At 42.2% G+C, this 15,930-nt stretch overlaps 2 protein-coding genes across 2 annotated transcripts; both read right to left on the reverse strand.

Moving 5' to 3' along the window:
- Positions 1 to 618: 618 nt before the first annotated feature.
- On the reverse strand, positions 619 to 3,933 carry ppp1r15b (protein phosphatase 1, regulatory subunit 15B). Its single transcript, XM_038999210.1, has 3 exons — positions 3,558 to 3,933; positions 1,861 to 3,191; positions 619 to 1,276 (listed from the first exon to the last, which is right to left on the reverse strand). Exons 1-3 carry the CDS (start codon positions 3,739 to 3,741, stop codon positions 1,034 to 1,036), a joined length of 1,758 nt encoding a protein of 585 aa, XP_038855138.1. The 5' UTR covers positions 3,742 to 3,933; the 3' UTR covers positions 619 to 1,033.
- A 347-nt stretch (positions 3,934 to 4,280) lies between these two features.
- Positions 4,281 to 10,822, reverse strand: LOC120052356 (40S ribosomal protein S13-like). The gene is made up of 6 exons (XM_038999213.1): positions 10,745 to 10,822; positions 10,226 to 10,274; positions 8,611 to 8,689; positions 6,104 to 6,273; positions 4,877 to 4,977; positions 4,281 to 4,358 (listed from the first exon to the last, which is right to left on the reverse strand). Exons 1-6 carry the CDS (start codon positions 10,765 to 10,767, stop codon positions 4,325 to 4,327), a joined length of 456 nt encoding a protein of 151 aa, XP_038855141.1. The 5' UTR covers positions 10,768 to 10,822; the 3' UTR covers positions 4,281 to 4,324.
- Between the last annotated feature and the right edge of the window lie 5,108 nt (positions 10,823 to 15,930).

Consider the following 15,930-nt stretch of genomic DNA (forward strand, 5'->3'; position numbering starts at 1 on the left):
TGCATTGAGTTTAAGAATTTAATTTGAATAATAACATATTTGCTTAGGATCTCACTTGAAGGGCACAGGACTGAAAATGGATGAATAAATGCAACTAAGTCTCTGTCACTAACAAATAGTCATGGTGGGGTAAATACAACTTACTTGTGGCAAGGTACTCTTGGAAATATGCAAATAAGGCTTTACACAAAACAATAATTTACTTTAAACACTGGAAAATTTACTGTGTATCTAACATTTGCTGTTACAGCTAGAATGTTGAATTATGCAAGGGAGAGACTGACAACGAAGTCACCTCTGGTCGAGTCACGAGTCATCAAAAACATGACTTGAATCCAAGTCTAGTCCCAGTGCTGGTACTACAACACTGCTTTCCAGTAAAATAATCACACCAACAGAATTTATCCCGATTCTTCACGTAATTGACATGTAAAAGCAGATGCTTAGTTGTTGCTTTTCCAAAGTCCTAATCATGTTAGTCAAGATTCAGTCTTTTGAATGTTACACTGCTCAGAGATGCACAAAATCTATATAACATTCAAAGTGGGTGAATCCTTCCTTTAACCTGCTTAGGAACATTCAGAATGTGTTAAGATGAATATAGACAGTCCATTATGATTATGGTGTGAAACAAGGCTTTATTTATCAACTACGGTATGATCACAAATACCATCTGCTAATAATAATAATAGAGTTCTAAATACACCACTTACCTAGATTTAGATGAACATTTCAAAACTGATACAATTCAAACACTTAAAACATTTACAATAAAAACAAGCTCCATAGGGCATGAATAAATTACATTGCTGGGTCAGTAAGTAAGGCATACAACAGTACATAACATACAAGATTAAAAACTATAATAAATATAAAATCAGTGCAACAGTCACTTGAGTGTTTTGAGGTACAGTGCGGGTAAAATTTGATGCCAAATCCTATTGGCCTAGGACCACCTTTGTTCTAATTGACCTAAAAACATATGTTGCATTGCAACCAGTCAAAAGTCTAATAGAAAATTATGGAAAAACATTTATGTTCGGAGCTCTTGGACCAGAGGTGTGGCTGATGTTGAAATGCTTAGCAGATTGGCCCAGATCTTCTCTCTGTGAGACTGACTGAAGCAGTAGCCAATGGCATGCTCTGCTTCCTGGATCCTCCTTCGGAACCGGCCTCTGTCTCGGGCTAGCTCCTCCCAGGGTCCTTTGCGAGACACATGCCGAGCGAAGGGCCAAGTACGCATCACGTGGACCTGAACAAGTGGTGAGAACCGCACCTAAAACATACAAAACAGGTGTCAGAGTCAGATAAGGTCTTCTTCAATCTCACATTATTGTAGTTAAAAATTTAACAGAATGGGCAGTTTAGTTCCATTTAAATATCCTAATCCAGTTGTGTTAAAAAGAGCATTTGACTGGAGTATCAGCAGACTGACTCGCACAACACCAATTAACTGGAACTGAACTCTCTGCTGACTCGTATCACATGACAGGGTTAGTCATGACAACCTCTGTTGTTGCTAACCAACCATAAACAAGGGCTTGGGTGCGTGCTTATGAGGCAGAAGTGTCCTATTGACTGACCTCACCATAAATAATACTATAAGTGACATGACCTTTTTGTAATCACATACATTGGTTGTTAATACCAAGTTTTTCTGAGTAAATTAGTGGTTCTACCATCCTAACATTCAGTTACTAATATTCAAGTAGTGTGAACTGGATTTCTTGTGTGTTCATGTTTAGCTAATATGTCAAGTTTGAGCTATAAATATCCCATGTTTAGTTGTGTATGTTTATATGGACGCTGTGAACTAGGACTATAGACTGAGGGATGTAGAACACGGAGAACTATAATAACCTTTTTTAGAGGATAGATATCCTTGTCTTCCTGTGTAACTTTAGCTTCAGGTCTCCTCCAGGGCACCAGTGTAGTAGCTGGGTGGCAATGCTGCTTCTGCTGTCTCTTGGGTAGACAAGGCTTTGTGGGCCTGGTTGTTTGGGGGCTTTTGGTCCCCCTCTGCTTAGCCTGGCCAAGTGGTGTCTCTGTGGGGCAGCTCTGTGGACTGAGTGGGTCTTTAGTGCTGAAGGCAGGTGGTTCTGTGGTTTTAGGGGATCTCTGGAAGCATGTACGGAAGTTCAGAGGGTGGTAAAGGTCGTCGTTTTGGGAGAGGGACATCCATAGATGCTGCTCCTCATCATCCTCAGAAGAGGAATGGCCCACGCTCTCCCTCTCTGTGTCAGAAGAACATGAGGTCATGACTGAGGCCCTTTCAGCTTCCTGGAAGTGTATAAGTGTTTTGTCTGTGTGAGGGACTGAGCTGACTACAGATGCTGTGAAGCACAGGGGGTTATATGGGTCGGTAGGGCTGGTGAAGAGCTCCCAGAGCCTCTCACTCTCCTCTTTGTCTAGGTCTGCGCATGAACCTTCAGAACTGCCCCAGCTGCTTTCACTATCTGAACGGCTGCTCCAGAAGTTCACGCCACCGCAGGTCTCTTGAAGTTCTTCGCCGGGCCTGCTGGATAAGTTACATTCGAGGCGGCTCCCAACACAATCTTCATTTTTTGTTTCCCCCATATTGGAGCAGCTTGAAATGCAGGCGGAGAAAGACAAGGGGTTGTAGGGGTCGCTGGAGATGGACAAGGACTCCCAAAGTGCTTTACTGTCCTCGCTGTCAAACTCACCCATGTTTCGGTCATCCTCCTTTCCCCAGTTAAGATCCATATCATCTTCAGTGGTGTCATGTTTGGGTTTGAAGTCAAACACTTTCTCCTTGTTCTTGCAACACATTTCATCTGAGCTGGAGCTGCTGTCAGTGCTGCTCATAAACAGGTTCCAGTCACCTGGAAAGCCCAGTTTCCAGCTGGGGTGGAGTCCAAGGCAAAGTCCATCTTCGCTATCCATTGTGGCACGGGACACAAAGTCGTCCACCAATCCACAGCACAGCTCCTCAGCCCGTAGGCTGGACAGAAGGGACCCTGCGTGGGAATTCCCAGAGAAAGAATCACCCACGTCCCCACAGAAATTCGATAGGGGGTTAGAGCCAGCAAGCATGACACTTTCTTCACGGTCAAACAATGAGGAGAAGAGAAAGGATTCGGCTGGATTTGATGCCGTGGTCATGTGCTGGACGTGTTGACCAGTTTCATCGGTGATTCTCAGGTGGACTTCAAACCTGAACATTTGGAAAACTGTTAAAAGGAAACAAAAGGGATTAGGCTCACAATATCAAATTCTCAAAAAAATGTCCTCTTTTTGCCTGATTAAACCAGACTATGGATTTAACAATCAATAAAAATATGACAATATTAAAGCAACAGTAGTTCCATATTCGGCATTTGTTACTTTGTAACGCCACTAGTACATTCTGTCCGTGTTCTAAAACGTAAGCTACCGATATATTGTTACCAAAGACAGTACAGTAGGGTTTAGAAACTGGGTCTGTTACTGTCGCCTGTTGTATTGTATCAGGACTAAACACAAGTTAGCAGTCTGACCAGGGCCACATTTCCCACACATACAAAATAAACAGTGAGGTTTCTGTTGCATCAAATTACCTGCCAAGAAGCTGTAGTAAATGACATGGACCAACACCCGTAGTTGTTCCCACAGTACGGTCAGTACGTGCTTGGTCCACGGTAGAAGCGCCATACCCCCGTCGCCAAACCTCTCCATCGCAGTTCGATGAGAACCCTTCCTAAAATCAACACGTGATGCCATTTTTTCTTGAGCGATGTCCATGATTCTAGGAATTATCCTCACGTATTCTGATATTCCTCGTCTAAAACAAATAGATTATTCTCCGTCGTCAGTTGTACTGTACGAAAAGGCTTCATTTTCACCAGAATATATTTCTTTCCACCTATATAAAATCTCAAATGTTGATTAGTGGCGCCATGTTTTCAGTCGTTCTTGTTGTAGCTAGTAGAGTGAATGTCAAATTATTGCGACACTGCCCTACTATAAACAAGTCGTGTCGTCATAACATGATGTGATTGGACAAACAAGTCGTGTCGTAAAGACATGTGATTGGGCAAAGTTAGTGTCAGTTACACCCAAGTACCTCATTGTAGACACTCCCTCTGTTTAAGTGACGCACTGAAAGTGCCCGTGAATTCCCGTTTACCCCTTTCGGTCAGCGTGAATGTAAATTTAAGACGGCACAATAACAAAGACAGAAGCTTTCACTATCCATCTCATGCCGAAGTGTTATTCAATGGTGGGCTTCATGAAGCCAAACAAACTATTCTCAAACATTTCCTCTTCAAATAAAAGACAAATTAATATTTTAATCCAAATTCTTTATTTCTCCAAAACGTGATGATTATGCCACCAGAGCAGAAGCTGTTGACGACTCACTGTAGAACAGAAACAGATGGAAATGATTAGAAATAGGAAAACACAATTCTACTTTTATAAACCAAAAGTTTAACACCAAACAACCATGAGGAGAATACATAACTGCTTTGCATTTCAATACCCAACATAAATCCAGGAAACCACACTTTCACTTCAAGGCTTTACTTTAAAATCCTAAATAATGACTTTCACTTTCTAATCATTTATATCTGACCCCAGATCAGTCTGAATCAGCCTTTGTGAATCAAATGAATAGAGTACTGGAAATCCCAGGAACTAAACCATTGGTTGGGGTGTTTATACAATACTGTTTGAAGGTGACTGGTAGAGTTGACACAGTGCAGCCACTCTGCTAATTGACCTCCAATGTTCCTCTGGCACAAAATAAATCTCATCTCTTACAGAGCAGGACAATGAATTGTGCAGGATGAATGGCATAGACAGAGGCTTGACACAGTAAAATAATGGGATTTATCAGGGGTAAAACATTTCCCTGACAGAGGTTTTGGGTACATACTACTTCCAGTTGGGAGCAAGTACTCTCCTGGTCTTATAGTAACGGGCCAGCCTGTGGATCCTGCTCTCGGTGAGGATCAGGCGGAACTTGGCATCCTTGTCCTGCAAAGAACGCCGGTACAGATATGAGCATATCTAGAAACAAAAATCATCTGTCCTCGGTTGCAACACTCACTACCGAGTTCAAAACTGCCTTTGGAAGCAACGTCAGCACAATAACGGTTCATCGGGAGCTTCGTATAATGGGTTTCCATGGTCGAGCAGCCGCACACAAGCTTAAGATCATGCGAAATGCCAAGCGTTGGCTGGAGTGGTGTAAAGCTCGCCGCCGCCATTGGACACTGGAGCAGTGGAAAAGCGGTGTCTGGAGTGATGAATCACACTTCACCATCTGGAAGTTTGATGGATGAATCTGGGTTTGGCAGATGCCAGGAGAACCCGACCTGCTCGAATGCATAGTGCCAACTGTAAAGTTTGGTGGAGGAGGAATAATGGTCTGGGGCTGTTTCTCCATGGGTCGGGCTAGGCCCCTAAGTTCCAGTGAAGGGAAATGTTAACACTACAATGTTATTGACATTCTAGATGATTTTGTGGCAACATTTCGGGGAAGGCCCTTTCCTGTTTCAGCATGACAATGCCCCTACGCACAAAGCGAGGTCCATACAGAAATGGTTTGTCGAGATCGGTGTGGAAGAACATGACTGGCCTGCATAGAGCCCTGACCTCAACCCCATCAAACACCTTTGGGATGAATTGGAACGCCGACTGCGAGCCAGGCCTAATCGATCAACATCAGTCCCCGACCTTACTAATGCTCTTGTGGCTGAATGGACGCAACACATGCATTCTGGTTCTTTCAAAACCTGCCTGACATCTGGTTACATGTCTTGTGTAGCTCATTCCCAAAAATGTGTCCCCTTTTCTCTTCCATAGACGTAGGCAAGAGCACCGTCTATTAGTTTCGACCCCATAACGTTCACTTCTATCAGATCGATGGAGTGACTTGAGGGCCTGAAGGGACAGCTTTCTGAATACAATACAGCATAAGTAAACAAATCTCCAAACCCTTGAAGTAAAAACTGATCGATCATGACTAGATTTCACCCATCAAATCAAACTTTTTCTAATACAACAAGCGTAGACCTTACTGTGAAATCAAGCCATATTTGATCAGCCATTAGCCTACAAGGAAGGACACATTTTTTTAATGTTATGTGAGCCTGCTCACCTTTCTGCTCCTCTCCAGATGCTTCCTGACAGCCACAGCCTTCTTGATGAGGTGATACAGGTCCTCTGGGAGGTCTGGGGCCAGGCCCTTGGTTTTAAGGATCCTCAAAATCTTGTTGCCGGTGACAAAGCGCACCTGGGCCACACCGTGGGAGTCCCTCAGAATGACACCTGGACACAGAGGGGGAGGAAGGAAAGGTCAGAGTCAACTGGACAGTCAAGAGAAATGACCTAAATCAAGGCTGGATGCCTGTCTGTTTGGCATGACAACGCCGTCTGCCTATGAAGAAACGGACAGGCACCGGAGCTAGCCAAAATCCATCTCAACAACAAATAGATACTAATCTCTCTCATTCATGGACTGTCTTGCTAGAGGAACATTTTTGCTGTTACTAATATGAATACTTAGTATTGATAGATTTTATATTGAACAAAAATATAAAAACGCAACATGCATGTTTCATGAGATGCCATTATTCATTTTTTATTTAATTTTTAAATACACATAAAAGGTTTGGCATATCAAGAAGCTGATTAAACATCAGGATCATTACACAGGTGCACCTTGTGCTGGGGGCAATAAAAGGCCACTAAAATGTGCAGTTTTGACACAACACAGTGCCACAGATGTCAAGTTTTGAGGTAGTGTGCAATTGACAAGCTGACTGCAGAGCTGCTGCCAGAGAATTGAATACTAATTTCTCTACCATAAGCTGCCACCAACGTCGTTTTAGAGAATTTGGCAGTATATCCAACCGGAGACTACGTGTAACCATGCCAGCTAAAGACCTTCACATCCAGCTTCTTCACTTGTGGGATCATCGGAGACCAGCCACATGGACAGCTACTGAAATTGTGGCTTTGCACAACTGAATAATTTCTTTACAAATTGTCAGAAACTGACTCAAGGAAGCGTATCTGCGTGCTCGTCATCCACACAGACTGCAGTTTGGCGTTGTAACACTTCAGTGGACAAATGTTCACCTTCGATGGCCACTGGCACGCGGTAGAAGTGTGCTCTTCATGGATGAATCCCGGTTTCAACTGTACCAGGAAGATGGCAGACTGCGTGTATGGCGTCATGTGGTCGAGTGGTTTGCAGATGTCAATGATTGAACAGAGTGCCCCATGGTGGTGGTGGGGTTATGGTATGGGCAGGCATAAGCTATGGACACAATTGTATTTTAATCGACGGCTATTTGAATGCAGAGATACCGTGATGAGATCCTGAGGCCCATTGTCGTGCCATTCATTCCCCGCCACCACTTCAGCATGATAATACACAGCCTCATGTTTCAAGGATCTGTACACAATTCCTGGAAGTTGAAAATGTCCCATTCCTGCATACTCACCTGACATGTCACCCATTGAGCATGTGTGGGATGCCCTGGATCGACATGTACGACAGCATGTTCTAGTTCCCGCCAATATCCAGCAACTTCGTACAGCCATTGAAGAGGAGTGCAACAACATTCCACAGGCCAGAATCAACATCCCAATCAACTCTATATGAAGGAGATCTGTCGTGCTGCATGAGGCAAATGGTGGTCATACCAGGTATTGACTGGTTTTCTGATCCAGGCATCTGTGACCAACAGATGCATATCTGTATATTCCCCGGCATGTGAAATCCATAGATTAGGGCCTAATGAATTTATTTCAATTGACTGATTTCCGTATATGAACTGTAACTCAGTAAAATCTTGTTGCATGTTGCGTTTATATCTTTTTGTTCAGTGTATTCACTAGTAAAAAAAAAAATTACAATTTAAAAAACATGACAGGGATATCACAAAAAAAGTCTGACGCATTTCCAGTGTGGTCCCAGAACTGGATTAGACCGTTTCTTTTCTTTTAATGAGTCCCATAGGGCGGCGCACGTTGGCCCAGCGCCGCCCGGGTTTGGCCGTCATTGTAAATAAGAATTTGTTCTTAACTGACTTGCCTAGTTAAATACAGGTAAAAAAAAAATATATAAAAATATATATTTCTATATTTGTAACTACGTTATGGTCAACATGGGCTTTGAGTTGATGTGATAATTTGTTCCACTCAACAGCGCCGGTATATAAAAAGGTCTTAGATACTCTTAAATATATTAAGAGTCTCTGGTGCTGTATTGGTAGACATCTCTAATATAAGTAAAATAATAATAGTACCTGGGGGCTGAGTCAGTAATAACTCTATAGAACAGACAAAGCTGAGTTAATATGACAATTCTCTACAGATTACCAGCCTAGCTGATATTCAGTTAAATACCCACTATGCAGAGATCGCTCCAGCATTTCCTGCATGCTAAAATTCTAATATTTTGTCACAAACTGAAATTAGGCAAACTAAGCAAGAATAGTGTTGACAATCATTGTACCATCGAAACTTCTGAAATATATTTTTTGTGCTGGAGGTGTTCTCCTTGAATTAAACCAGATTGATAATATCAATACAAAAATCAATGACAGCTCTACTTTTGTGTTCATTCCTATTACACTGTGGAGTACTTAACCTTACCAATCTGAGAGGGGGTCAATCCCTTCTTGGCCAGCTTGAAGATCTGTTCCTTGACATCATCAGAGGCCAACTTCAGCCACTGGAAGAGAAGACAATAAGAGTATTACGACCGATGATCACCTCACGCAACCCAAACTCAAAACGGATATGAAAATGTTCCTCAATCCAGGATTTGAGTCGGAATAGGCTATTCCCGATTATCCGTCAACTCAGAGGCAAATAAAATGAATCAAAATAAATTTAGGTTATTCATAAAAAAACAGCTTTCCATCTCCAAGCTAATGCTAAAGCAGGCCAATGGAATCCAAAGTGTGACGCATATTGTTGGGATGAAAAGTTGCCGTAGGAGTCTTTGAATACAATGGGCAGGCTGCTTTAGCGTTAGCTACCTAGCTTGCAGTTGGAAAGCAGCGTTTTATTAAAGAACAAGGCATATTTTTTATAATTTATTTGGCGCTTTTTGTTGCACCGTACTAAAGCATTTTGCAACAATGTGCGACTAATGAATACCCATACCCCCCGGGACCGAGGAACCTTTCAATATCCGTTTGGAGTCAGTGTCCAGCGAGCAGATCAGGAAATGATGACAGTAACACCTAGCCACACTCTGTAACCCGTATGTGGTGTTCACACACAGTTACATATTGCTATTGGCTCCATACTCACCAAATACAGAAGCATTTCAACCAAACTTAACTTGTCGATACTTCATTCTAGTTTTGGAAAGTGGCTTATAAACTCCTGTGGCTAGCTGCCCATGATAACCAGGCAGTCAGAAAATGCTCAGAGTAATTTCATTTATTTTTCTGCACCATGCACAAATTACATTTGAGTAATTTAGCAGATGGGCTTATCCAGAGCGATTTACAGAAGCATTGGGGTTAAGTGCCTTGCTCAAGGGCACAATGACAGATCTTTCACCTAGTCAGGTCAGAGATTCCAACCAGCAACCTTTCGGTTTCTGGCCTAACGCTCTTAACCGCTAGACTACCTGCTGCCCCAAATAATAAACATACTGCCATCGTCTTTCCAATATCATCTCATTGATCAAGAGGAGCAGGTAACGACTCATAATCCAAGTTGCACTGTGACATGCAGTACTTTGGGGTGGACTAATTTGTGGCACACCACAGCAAAACGTTGTCACGGAAAACGTTTACTCTTAACGCTTTGCAACTTGACATAAATGCGGTTGAGTTCCGTTATGTTCTTAAACAGTAGGAGTAGTTAAATCGGCATCGCTCTGCTGCCCTGCTTCAAAATAATGATATTCCCAAAATATGCCACGAAACAGAACTAAAACCTTTTTACATCATGTTTCAAAGCAATTGGAGTAAACGGTTTCCATTGCAAAACGTTATGCTACGGTGTGACACGAATGAATACACCCACCTTGATCTATGAGAAGAGATCGGAGAGAGATCAGATGGCGAGAATTCAGAAAGTATCGCCAAGTTCAAATCTGATTAAATTGGACTGCAACAGGTAGGTTGTCCAGTCACCTTCTTACTTACCCGTCTTATGTAGATAGTAGACACTAGTTGCCTACATCCACTCGTATAGTAAACAGCAGACCAATATTGACCCAACAATATTGATGAACCGTTATACTTACAGTGGGGACACTTCGCCTGTAAGGCAACGCCGACTGGGACAAGCCCTTTCTGCAACAATAATAGAAGTAAACTGTGACTGTAAAAAAGTTGAGTGCGGTGCAATTCATTGGCTACAAAATAAATGAACCAACTGAGGTGGCAATAGCGCGATAGCTAAATCTGTCAAATACCAACTAGCCAATGGCTCTATTTTAGACAATACGACAAAAAACATTACGAGGGCGTAGGCCTGACTAACTCATTAATAAGCCAGTGATACAAATTGCGTAGTAGATCCTTTAGCTTGTCGACTTTACATCCGACATGATTATGAATGCAATGAAGTTTGTTGGCTAACTAACATTAGCTAGCGGCAACTAGCTTATTGCTGGGTAGCTTGTTCAAACCAATTAATTGGAACTGGGGCAATTTCGACGTTTCAATGTGGATGTCATGTGTACACAATATATTCCCATTGTATAAATGGTAAATACATGTAATTTAGAAAAACCCTTTAGTACGTTGAAAATAAAGCTTACCCTGGAGCGTGCATGCGACCCATGATGTCGGTAGAGGAAGAGAGGACTTCCACCCGACTGAAAGGACTACTTGTGTCTGTGTGGGGAAATGACGTCAGACGTTCTTGAGTAGATAGCCACAATCCTGAATTTCATAATAGACATTGGATTTCAAGTAAAAATATATTGCATTTTAGGGACAGATTTCAAATATTTATTTTTGTCAATAACTAAAAAAACACTGTATTCTTACAACTCTTTCATAAGTTTATACAACTGTAACCCCTGGCTTTTTATCCTTATTTTTTTGTTATTTTCTTTTAGGAACTTTAACTTTTGAAAGTAAATTCCTGTGATTTAAAAAAAAAACTTTTAATGCTATTTTATGTTTATTCAGAAAAATATACATGTAGTGATGTCTTATGTTAAAAAATATATATAATAAAAAAGACTACTTTTTTTTTTATTGCTGAAGTTCTTTCTCAGCTAAATGAACCGCAGCCCCGCAACTTGTTCAGCTGTAAAGCTGAGGGATGGAGCTGGAGATATATCCACTCTCAAATCAACCCTATTTTTGGTCAGATGAGTAGTATAATTTTATGAGCTGAAATAAAAGATCCCAGAAATTTCCCATAAGCCAAAAAAGCTTATTTCTCTCAAATGTTGTTCACAAATTTGTTTTACAGCCCTGTTATTGAGATTTCATCTTTCCCAAGATATTGCATCCACCTGACAGGTGTGGCATATCAAGAAGCTGATTAAACAGCATGAGTATTACACATGTGCACCTTGTGCTGGGGACAATAAAAGGCCACTCTAAAATGTGCAGTTTTGTCACACAACACAATGCCACAGATGTCTCGAGGGAGCGTGCGATTGACATGCTGACTGCAGGAATGTCCAGCAGAACGGTTGCCAGAGAATTTGTTAATTTCACTACCATAAGCCGCCTCCAACGTCGTTTTAGAGAATTTGTCAGTACGTCCAACCGGCCTCACAACCGCAGACCACGTGAGACCAGTCCAGGAATTCCACATCCAGCTTCTTCACATGCGGGATTGTCTGAGGCCAGCCACCGGACAGCTGATCAAACTGTGGGTTCGCACAAACTGTCAGAAACCATCTCAGGGAAGCTCATCAGATTTCTGTACACAATTTCTGGAAGCTGAAAATGTCCCAGTTCTTCCATGGCCTGCATACTCACCAGACATGTTGCCACCCATTGAGCATGTTTGGGATACTCTGGGATACTCCCTCCAATATCCAGCAACTTTGCATAGCCATTGAAGGAGTGGGACAACATTCCACAGGCCACAATCAACATCCTGGTCAACTTTATGTGAAGGAGATGTATCACGCTGCATGAGGCAAATGGTGGTCACAGTAGATACTGGATTTCTTATCCATGCCGCTACTTATTAAAAAAAAAATAGGTATTTGTGACCAACAGATGCATATCTTTATTCCCAGTCATGTGAAGGAATTTATTTCAATTGACTTTCCTTATAAATCTTTAAAATTGTTGCATATTGCATTTATGTTCAGTTTAATAAAATGTTTTAGGCCAGTGGGCTTGTGTAATTTGGGTTTTTACTGCAAAATGATAATTTTGTGGCTAATAATGGGGGCAGAGGAAAGAAAATGGTCCAATGTGTTAAATGCCAGGGCTGATTTCTGGTCCCAGTCTGCCCGACTCCAATGCATTACATTGATTGATTGGAGTCATTGAAACCCTCTTGGATTACCTGAGGGGAATTGATCAAAGCTTTAAACAATTGACTGGAGTAAATTGTATCCAAAAACAATTGATCCTTGATTGCAATACAGTTTTGGAAACCTTGAACACGCAACTTAAATATAATTGAAAGATAATTTTACAAATACAAAAAGGTACACTTACTGTCAGCTGTTTTAACACCGATTTCCACTGAGGTTTTGTGGAACAGCTTCGAGCCAACGTTTTATCTGAGTTCCCTCCCAAGTTTCCATAGTTCAGGTAAATGTGTCATGCAAAAAAACACCTCTGTGGGAATCTGTTAAAACGTCAGGCAGCCCAATTCTTCTGATCTAAGAGTGTCAGGACTATAGTACACATTGGCCGCGCTGTGGTTAACGCTTCCAATGAGAACCCAAGGGTTCCCTGGCCCTTTGGATCCTCGAGAGATAATCAGGTGCATGGAAATACTAGCCCAACGTAGCAGGCGTTAAAGAAATGGCTGAAAATACAGGGGGCGCAGATCAGGGTGCCTATATGAGAATGCATCATCGAGTGGGTAACCCTACCATCCGTTCTATTGGCCAACGTGCAATCACTGGAGAATAAACTGGATGAGCTCCGTTCAAGACTATCCTACCAACGGGACAATAAAAAATGAATATCTTATGTGTCACAGAGTCGTGGCTGAACGACGACACGGATAATATACATCATCAGGACAGAACAGCTACGTCCGGTAAGACGAGGGGTGGGGGTGTGTGTCTATTTGCGAATAACAGGTGGTGCGCGATGTCTAATATTAAATTAGTCTTGGTGTATTGCACGCCTGAGGTAGAGTACCTCAAGATAAGCTTTAGATCACACTATCTACTAAGAGAGTTTATCTATATTTTTCGTAGCCATCTATTTACCACCACAAACCGACGGTGGCACTAAGACGGCACTCAAGGAGCGGTATAAGCAAACAAGAAAATGCTCATCAATCAACAAGATAATTGAAAAAAAAGTTTTTAAAATATACACCATTTAAAACAGCCAAACTTTCTTCCCAGCAGTATTCAGTTGGTAAGAGACAGACATTCAGTAAATACTAGGATTAGTTTGTGCACCATCTATGTATTATCCAGACAGAAAAGAGAAATAGGCAAAATAACATTTCGATTTAGAGCAATAAAGAAATTTAATAATTTATCTGAGCAAACCAGAAACCTTTCAATGTATAAATTCAAACAATACATAGGAAAGTTGTGCTGGACTATGGTAGATGAAGAATCAATCTATCTTTTTAGACTGTTAGAGTATTTATCTGGTCAATATGCCTGTGTATTATGTCTGTTTGTAACAGTGTGTTATATGTGAAAATGTGATTGTATTATACATTTTATTTTAATGTTTAAGGACTCTTGGAAGATTAGTCCAAATGAGGACTAAAAAGCGATCCTAATAAAATAAAATCAAGTAGCGATGCTCCTAGTGGCCAGGGACTTTAATGCAGGCAAACTTACATTTTACCTAATTTCTACCAGCATGTCACAAAACTCTAGACCACCTTTACTCGGCACACAGACGCGTACAAAGCTCTCCCTCGCCCTCCATTTTGTAAATTTGGCCATAATTGTATTATCCTGATTCCTGCTTACAAGAAAAAACTAAGGCAGGAAGTACCAGTGACTCGCTCAATATGAAGTGGTCAGATGATGCGGATGCTACGCTAAAGGATTGTTTTGCTAGCACAGACTGGAATATGTTCCGGGATTCATCCAAGGGCATGAGGAGTATACCACCTCAGTCATCGGCTTCATCAATAAGTGCATCGATGACGTAATACCCCAACCAGAAGCCATGGATTACATGTAACATTCGCACCAAGCTAAAAGGCTAGAGCTGCCGCTTTCAAGGAGAGGGACACTAATCCAGACGCTTATAAGAAACCCCGCTATGTCCTCAGATGAACCATCAAACAGGCAAAGCATCAATACAGGACTAAGATTGAATCCTACTACACCGGCTCTGACACTCGTCAGATGTGTCAAACTATTACGGACTACAAAGGGAAACCCAGCCGCGAGCTGCCCAGTGATTCGAGCCTACCAGATTGGCAAAATGACTTATGCTCGCTTTGAGGCAAGCAACACTGAAGCATGCATGAGAACACCAGCTGTTCCGGACAACTGTGTGATCGTGCTCTCCGTAGCCGATGTGAGCAAGACCTTTAAACAGGTCAACATTCACAAGGCCGCGGGGCCAGACGGATTACCTGGACGTGTACTCAGTGCATGCGCCGAACAACCGGCAAGTGTCTTCATTGACATTTTCAACCTCTCCCTGACCGAGTCTAATTCCTACCACCATAGTCTCTGTGCCCAAGAAAGCGAAGGTAGCCTGGCTAAATAACTACCGCCCCGTAGCACTTACGTATGTAGCCATGAAGTGCTTCGAAAGGCTGGTCATGGCTCACATCAATACCATCTTCCCAGAAACCCAAGACCCACTCCAATTAGCATACCGCACCAACAGATTCAGAGGATGCAATCTCAATCCCCTTTCCCAAATGGACAAAAGGAACACCTAAGTGAGAATGCTGTTCATTGACTACAGCTCAGCATTCAATACCATAGTGCCCACAAAGCTCATCACTAAGCTAAGGACCCTGGGACAAAACACCTCCCTCTACAACTGGATCCTGGAATTCCTGATAGTACCTGGGGGCGGCCTAAGTGTAGGCAACAACACATCTGCCACGCTGATTCTTAACATGGGGGCCCCTCAGAGGTGCGTGCTTTGTCCTGTCCTGTACTCCCTGTTCACCCACGACTGCGTTGCCAAGCACGACTCAAACACCATCAAGTTTGCTGACAACACAACGGTGGTAGGCCTGATCACCGACAACGATGAGACAGCCCATAGGGAGGTCAGAGACAACCTCTCCCTCAATGTGAGCAAGACAAAGGAGATGATCGTGGACTACAGGAAAAGGAGGGACAAACACGTTCCCATCGACTCCAGTCACCCAAGTCATAGACTGTTCTCTCTGCTACCGCATGCCAAGCGGTACCGGAGTGCCAAGTCTAGGTCCAAAAGTTTCCTTAACTTCTACCCCCAAGCCATAAGACTGAACAATTAATCAAATGGCAACCCTCTTTGTTTTTACACTGCTGCTACTCGCTGTTTTATCTATGCATAGTAATTTTACCCTTACCTACAGTTGAAGTCGGAAGTTTACATACACTTATGTTGGAGTCATTAAAACTCATTTTTCAACCACTCCACAAATTTCTTGTAAACAAACTATAGTTTTGGCAAGTCGGTTAGGACATCTACTTTGTGCATGACACAAGTCATTTTTCAAACAATTGTTTACAGACTGATTATTTAACTTATAATTCACTGTGTCACAATTCCAGTGGGTTTACATACACTAAGTTGACTGTGCCTTTAAACAGCTTGGAAAATTCCCGAAAAGGATGTAATGGCTTTAGAAGCTTCTGGT

This window comes from Salvelinus namaycush, chromosome 8, assembly GCF_016432855.1.
Source record: "Salvelinus namaycush isolate Seneca chromosome 8, SaNama_1.0, whole genome shotgun sequence".
NCBI lineage: Eukaryota > Metazoa > Chordata > Actinopteri > Salmoniformes > Salmonidae > Salvelinus > Salvelinus namaycush.